This window comes from Poecilia latipinna, unplaced genomic scaffold (assembly GCF_001443285.1).
Source record: "Poecilia latipinna isolate Pla-1442-1.1 unplaced genomic scaffold, P_latipinna-1.0 Scaffold3334, whole genome shotgun sequence".
NCBI classification, from domain to species: domain Eukaryota; kingdom Metazoa; phylum Chordata; class Actinopteri; order Cyprinodontiformes; family Poeciliidae; genus Poecilia; species Poecilia latipinna.
The window spans coordinates 22,001-29,181 of NW_015115950.1; the positions used below are offsets into that span (position 1 = coordinate 22,001).

The window sequence follows — 7,181 nt, forward strand, 5'->3', positions numbered from 1 at the left end:
AAGAGTACCTATGATAAAAATTAGTCTTCTACAAGCTTTGCAAGTGGGAAAACCTGAAAAATCAACAGTGTATCAAATACTTGTTCTCCCCACTGTATAAAGCTCACCTCACTATAAGCTACAAAGTTTAAAAAAACAAACTGGAAACGTACATATAAAAGACGCACTGGACTATTAGCCGCTAGTATCCTAGCCGTTTTCGGTTTTCCACAGCAGAGGGCTGCATCCTTAATAAACGTGCTATTAAGGACTCAGCCCTGCGTCTCCAGCGCCGAACCGTGGATTCGTTCACGCCGAGCTGACCTGCAGCGGCTCCATGTCCCTCCTGACCTCCCAGATCTTCAGCCCTCAACCTAAAAGCTGCATCACATGAACGTCTTCGTGTTTCCATGAGGGGGAATGAGTTTGAAAACATTTCTCCGTCGTGCCTGCTGCTAGCATCTGCTTGTTCTAAATGAAAATCTGCGCTTTCTTCTTTGACTTCCAAGTTTGACTTCCAATGATTCACTTCCTGCTACAGAGCCCCCTGGTGGCTGAAGAAAAATCCACAGAAAAGCCCACCGGGCTATAAGCTGCATGGTTCAAAGCGAGGGGAGGAGGGGAGTCGCAGCTTATACTAATTTATTGCTAATTTAGTATTTTTGTTCCCGCTGCCTCCCAAACTTGGCACTCCAATTAAGTGAACTGTGGTTAGGGTTCTGCAAAGTCTTCAGTAATGCAATTCCACTAGATAAATTGTGAAGAATTTATTTGTAAAACATCCAGAAGAAAGAATAGGCCGACTTGTAAATTCTGTAGCGCTTCGCTTTCAGAGTCGACCAACTTTTACCATGGAAGGTAAGCTATGTGTAAATGTTAGCAAAGCTAGCTAACAGTAGTGATCTGCCTCCAAAATCTTTTATCTGGCCATCACAGAGTCTTAGTCATTGTTAGCTGTTAATAGTAAGCTAGCTACCTGTGTACAGTAAATATTTAGTTTTAGGGTGCTAGTTTGAGTTTCTTGCCAGTTTAATTCACAAGCTAACGCCTCCTAATATTAGCGTAAAGCGCTGGTTCTGATTTGGTCTCAGATTATTTAATGTTAAGTATTATACTGGCCTAAAATGATGCGGTTTTTTGGGCTTCCTTCTTTAAAATGAGGTTGTTTGTTTCTGCAGCTTCAATTCACAACAAACCTTTAATGACTTTATAACAGAAACAGATTGAGTTCCTGAAATGAAACCACACCCCTGTTCCAACCCTGAAGGAAAGTGGGTCTGTCCGGTTCCGTCTGTCCTCTGCTGAGTCCAGCCAGGCGGAGTGGACTGGTCTGCGCAGGGAGAAATCTTGACTCCAGCAGAAGTCAAGGCAGAGTGGGGAAGTATTCTGCTGCCTAACGAGTGAAGATGGACAGGAAGGGACTGGAGATTGTGCTGCTAGTTGGGGATGATTCTCTGGAATGAACACTACTGGAATGTTTGCTTTAATAGATTTGATTAATGACTACTTTTTCTGTAATTTCAGATGTGAAAGGAAGACAGAAATGTCACTTGGCTGAAGATGATGATTTCAGAGATAACCTTCATCTTCTCTCCTCAGAATCTTCTCTTTACTCCATGAACCAGGCGTTTAAATCAACTGATCTACTGCAGCAATAAACAATCAGCGTACCAAATCCTGCAGCTCCTACATCACACTGATATTATTGCAATAACAATCCCATATGTATTTTGCCTCTGTAGCCTCAGGTTGTGCTCCATCTTATCATATTTCCAAATCAGCCCCATTGACTATCACCTGGTTGGAGCAGCTGGAGGTTTTATATTCTAGACACCAGTTTTCTATCCATGCCTGTGGTCTGGGCCCAGTATCTAGCTCCAGTCGTCTTCTCTTCTGCCACAGTGAATCATGTCTGCGCTCAGTCCTCAAGCTTTTCATAAATCTCCTTTCTGCTCCAATTGATCTAGTTTTGGTATTTCATAAATCATTGGATGTAATTATTCTCAGTTCAACCTTTTTTTAAGTTCCCTGTGTTGGCTGAAGAGTGAAGGATGCCGTCCCACATCAGTGTGTGACCAGCCGGCTGTGGTTCTTCCATTCACAGCTCAGGCTCCTCTTGGTTAATTAAATATGAAATCGCTAATATCTCTTTCATCCTCCAAATGACACCAAGCAGAGGTCAGCAGCAGAATCCGGTGAGTTCATGTTCTCCACCCATAGATAACCTCCACATCATTTAAGGGAATAAACTTCCTGTCTTCAGTAAGATTAACTATAGCAGCCCTTTGGGCACAGTTATGGCAAGCTATTTTAACATAAAATGGTCTCCATCTAACGTTCTATAATTACACTCTAGATATTTAAAGTGAGTTTTGACAAGAAAGAACCACAGTTTGACTATCCTGAATTTAATTCATGCATTTACATTTTGACTAGTAATAAGAATAATTCAAAATATCTTCAAGGACATTTTGTCAGGTCAAAATATATTTCCGGATGTCTCGAATGCTGGCACTGGATTTATCATTTGAAGGGGCAAACATCCAGAATTACAATGCAAGATATCTAGAATGTAATTACTGCTCATCAAAATGACATTTTTATATATGAGAATTAAGAACAATGCATACCCTGTGCTGCCCTTGGGCTGTCCAAACAATTGCCTACAGAATTTAGATTTTCTGCACAAAATTGTCAGAAAAAGCTTATCAGTAAATGAGGAGAAAGCAAACTTCACAATGTGAAGACCTTCAGAAATCTGCAGAGAATGTATTTATTTATTCTATTTATTCTCTTCTGATAAACATAATGCACTTAAAATCAGCTTAGTTCTGCTGTCAACCCATTCAGAAGTTGAAACATCTGAATTTTTTCTTGAAATTTCAAAATATCATGTACATCTGGAAAAGCTATGACTAAGCAATAATCATTCTTTATATCATTAATATCACTCTGACTAGTTGGAATGTTAATTCAAGACAAATAGATGTCTGTTAAAGATATCTAATTCATTTGGAACCAAAAATACAGTTCCATCCATAACTCCATCTGTAAGTTAGTTTGCTTCAACATTTCTGCAATTTAATTTGCATTAGTCAAATCTATATAACATCTAAAAATAAATGTACAATAACTTTAATTGGAGGAATAACTAGTCACAGGTAAGGAATCTAGATAAGATATCTCAGTTACTTTAAATTACTTTACAGATAGTAAGTAATTTATTGTAAACATCTTAAACTGAAGCCTCCATGTAACTTCATGGTATATGGATATGGAAAGCCCTCACTGACATTTGGGACACAAAGGTAAGTTAAGGTAATTTTATTTATATAGTGCATTTTCATCAACAAGGCAATTCGAAGTGCTTTACATGAGTTAAAGCAGTCCACTAAGACTATTTAGCAACATTTCTGTTTCACTTTCTTTGATGTTTATTTATATCCATTGTAAATACTTGTTTTGGTTTAAGACCTTTGTAGCCCAATGAGATCTCAACATGTAATGACATAAATGTATTATTATTTAAACTAGTCAGAATGTAATTAGAGAGATCTAAAATATGTATTTTCTCAGTCATGATATAATTAGAAGTGTCTCAATTTGCTAATATGTCTAGTCATTAACCAATTTAAGATATTTTGAATGCAAGCGTGGTGAAACCAACTTTATGTTAAAATGGCCTGCCATACTCTTTGGGCACGTTACCGTCAAGCATCATGGCCGCTTTTCTTTCGGAATCGAAGGTCAGACAAACTTTCACTTCTGATTGGTTCAATTTTTATAGAACCCACCTGCTCTTTCAACCACGTGATCCCCCGCTCCTGTGACTGCCTCTCGCGCCTGCCAGTCAAAGACGCTCCAGCCAATCGGGAGCTCTGTCCTTTGGCTTTACGTCACAGGCGATCACCGGCAGCTAACGCTAGGATCCAAGATGTCCGCGATGTTCCCCATGTGTGTGAGAGCTAGCCGGAGCCTTCTGCGGTTCCAGAGCGGGATGTCAGCTGCTTCCAGCCCGCAGCAAGTGCTGGATGTCATCCGGACTCTGTCCACGGAGAAGAACCCACCCGGTACCGGCGGTGCGACGGGAGGGTTAGCCCAGGCGATCCTCCAGGAGAGGCTTCAGCAGAGTCAGGTGAGGGGCGCTCATTTTGCTCTACAGGCAGTAGCAGCTGCGGAGACAGCGCTGTTCGCGGCCATCTCCGCCCGTCTGAGCTGCTCCTGTGCTAATATTCAAAGCCACTCCTAGCTCCTGTCGGTCTGACATTTAGCTAAACGAGACAGCGCTAATCTTTGGATGTCTGAGCTCATGAGTTGCAGTTCAGGGATAATTAATCTGTCTCTACCCGGTCACCTCCCACTGCTGCTGTTAGCCTCCTGTTAGCTTGCTGTTAGCCTGCTGCTAACCTGCTGGTAGCTGTGTTGTTGGACCGGCTGTGTGTTGTGTCGCAGCAATGAAGCGGCCTCCGCTTTAGATTGTTGGAGATAAATATCCAAGGTTTGTTTGTTGTGAAGGTCAGAGGAGAAGACCCCGCCCGCCTCTCCAACCTCCTCCTCCTCATGGTGGTTTCAAACATGCCCCACATTAAACCTGGGATCGGCAACGGAGCAAGTCTTCATGGGTTTAATGTGATGGTGGAGGAACCCACGAGGTTGTGCTGCAGCCCCGGGTTACCACGGAGGAATCATGGAGCAGTTTGGTTGTCCTCCTCTGGACAGTCCTGGCTTTGTCCCCATCTGCAGAACATCAGCTTCTGGTCAGGCTCTGCACCGGTGGAAACCTGATCATTTCCTCCTTGGTTCTCAAACTGTGGTCCGAGTTGTACCAGTGGTACTTGGGCTGCCACTGGTATTACTTGTGCTGTTGCATCAATCTTCCAGACTTGTCAGGTCTACTGGTTTCTTTTACTGGTTCTGCTCTGCATCCAGAACCAAACATGGAGAAGCAGCTTTCAGCTTCTATGCACCTCAAATCTGGAATAAACTTCCAGAAAACTGAAAAACAGCTGAAACACTGAGTTCCTTTAAATCCAGACTAAAAACCCTTAGTGTGGTTAGAGCTGCTTTTGATTAGTAATAACTGGAACATTGATCAAATATCCTATGATTTTGATGAGGGCACTCATCAAAATGTAATGTTTGTTTCTGGTTTCTCAATTGTGACTGATGTTTTTATGACTTAATTTTGTATTTTTATGATGCAAAACGCTTTGAGCTTCCTTGTTGCGTATTAATAATCTAGACTGATTGGTTCTACTCGACTTGTTTATCTTGGTAAATTGTTTTAGGCGTAGAGGACGGCAGCAGCCCAGGCCCCGCTCTGGGGGCGTACGTATAAAACATGTCCGCCGTCTCCCTAAGCGCTGGACTACAGATGGAGGACGGAGGGTCCAGCAGCAGCTTAAGCTGTGAGACTGAATGTTTGGTTCTGAGCTGCTCAGTAGAACCAGTGGACCAAACCAGTTGGACCAAAGCTTCGTCTGACTGTTTTCCAGGGTCAGCCGCCCCCAGAGGGCGATCCGGGCCAGAAGGACGGAGAGCAGACGGAGGACAGGAAGCAGAAGGAGAACTCGGCCTACGCCAAGAAGATGGTGCTGCGGCTGGCGGGGCTGATGGGAGTGGGCGGGGCCGCCAGCCTCGTCTACATCTTTGGTGAGCGAGGCGTGCAGACAGACGGTCGGTGTCTGGGTTCTGGACAGGCTCTGGACCTAAAGCCTTCAGGCTGTGCATGTGTTTAGGTTCTCTGAGGATGCAGAACATTCTGCTGGTTCTGGAGCTGAACCCAGAAGGTTCTAGTTGGACCGGTTCAAAGAGAGGAGCTTCTGTTCCCGATTAAAGATGCAAACAATTCATCAGCTTACCATTAACTGTTGATTAATGGAGCATTAAAATGAGTTCCAGTCCATTAATAATGTCAGCTTAGTCCTTCTTCTAGTGTTGCAGTTTGGCCTCCGTCCAGCAGGGGCGCTCATCCTCAAGCAGAGAATTTAATACAGAATCCAAGATGGCGGCCATACCAGAGAGCAGAAGAGAAACGGTCCAATTAAAGTCCAGCTCAGGGTGCAAAATGAATTTTCTGTGTTTCTGTTTAGAAATATAAAAACTCAGCAAAATCCTAAACTTCATCTTTTATGAAGCAACTAAAGAGTTTTTCTGTTTTTTTATATTTATAAATATGTCTAATAATTAGAGAAAATCCAAATTTTCAGTTTGTCAGCATTTATCACAGCTGAATCATGTTAAAACTAAATAATGTTTTTGAAGTTCAGCTTATGAACGTTTCTTAGTTCCAGAGAAAACTCAAGTTTTTAAGAATGAATCTTTAGTCGATCAATTAACTTTGATCAGTAACTTGCATCTTTAGTCCGATCCGGCCCGTTTTTCCAGTCAAACTTTTCGGTTCTTATTGAAGTTCTGCTCGGTTCTGGTTCTGAGCAGCTGATGGACTCAGCTTGTCTCAAAAACCTGATAATTTTCTCTGTTCATAAAAATCTTATTCTGCTCAGAACTGAAATGAAATATTTGTTGTCAGATCCGAGTGACCTGATGAGGCGATGTGCTGGAGGAAAGAAGCCCAGCAGGGGGCGCCACACACTCATTATAAGACATGAAGAAGAACGTGAGGATGTTATTGTTGGTCCAGCTCTGTTAAGCTGGTTCCTTAAATATTTTATTGACATGTTTGAGTTTTCTTTTATTCATCCAGCTAAAGCAGAACATTGATGACAGAAATAGCAGCTTATGTACCGTATTTCCTGCACTATAAGGTGCACCCAAAAACCTTCAGTGCCCCTTATATATGGACCAACATTGAGCCACAACAGGTCTAGCAACTACGGTAAGCAGCCACTGACTTCATTTTCGCCCGTAGAAGAAGAAGCTTTTGCATGCTGGGATAGTTGTCAGAACGCTGGTTTGTTAATAAAGTCTGACTGACCCATCTACCTACCGACCGTCTAGAATCGGGTCGTCTGCAGGTCGTTTAGCACCAGGTTCTCCACCAACATGCTGTGGGCGAACGGAGAAGGGTGGCCATCGTCCGGCCCAGGAAGGCTTTCCTCACCGACTGGAGTCGGACTGTTTGGTTGACATTCTTTATGTCAACAAAGTGGCTTTAGACATTCATCCGGGGAGCTTCGACTGGGGTTACCACATGTCTGTGGGTTAGGAAGGGACCAGCCCCTATACCTTTAAACCCAGGG

General features: G+C 42.9%; 1 protein-coding gene and 1 long non-coding RNA gene across 3 annotated transcripts in view; one reads left to right on the top strand and one right to left on the bottom strand.

The window, feature by feature from the left end:
• Nucleotides 1-3,845, bottom strand: part of LOC106940717 (uncharacterized) — a 9,212-nt gene extending 5,367 nt beyond the window's left edge. Inside the window, exon 1 of the long non-coding RNA XR_001423177.1 lies at nucleotides 3,774-3,845. This is a non-coding gene — a long non-coding RNA (uncharacterized LOC106940717). The remainder of the gene's footprint in view (nucleotides 1-3,773) is intronic.
• Nucleotides 3,804-7,181, top strand: part of timm50 (translocase of inner mitochondrial membrane 50 homolog (S. cerevisiae)) — a 16,030-nt gene continuing 12,652 nt past the window's right edge. Inside the window, exons 1-3 of one of the 2 annotated variants that reach the window (XM_015023523.1) lie at nucleotides 3,804-4,114; nucleotides 5,475-5,631; nucleotides 6,512-6,598. In XM_015023523.1, coding sequence (XP_014879009.1) covers nucleotides 3,914-4,114; nucleotides 5,475-5,631; nucleotides 6,512-6,598 — 445 coding nt within the window. In that variant the 5' untranslated portion in view covers nucleotides 3,804-3,913. The remainder of the gene's footprint in view (nucleotides 4,115-5,474; nucleotides 5,632-6,511; nucleotides 6,599-7,181) is intronic. The other variant, XM_015023524.1, reaches the window with a different exon arrangement.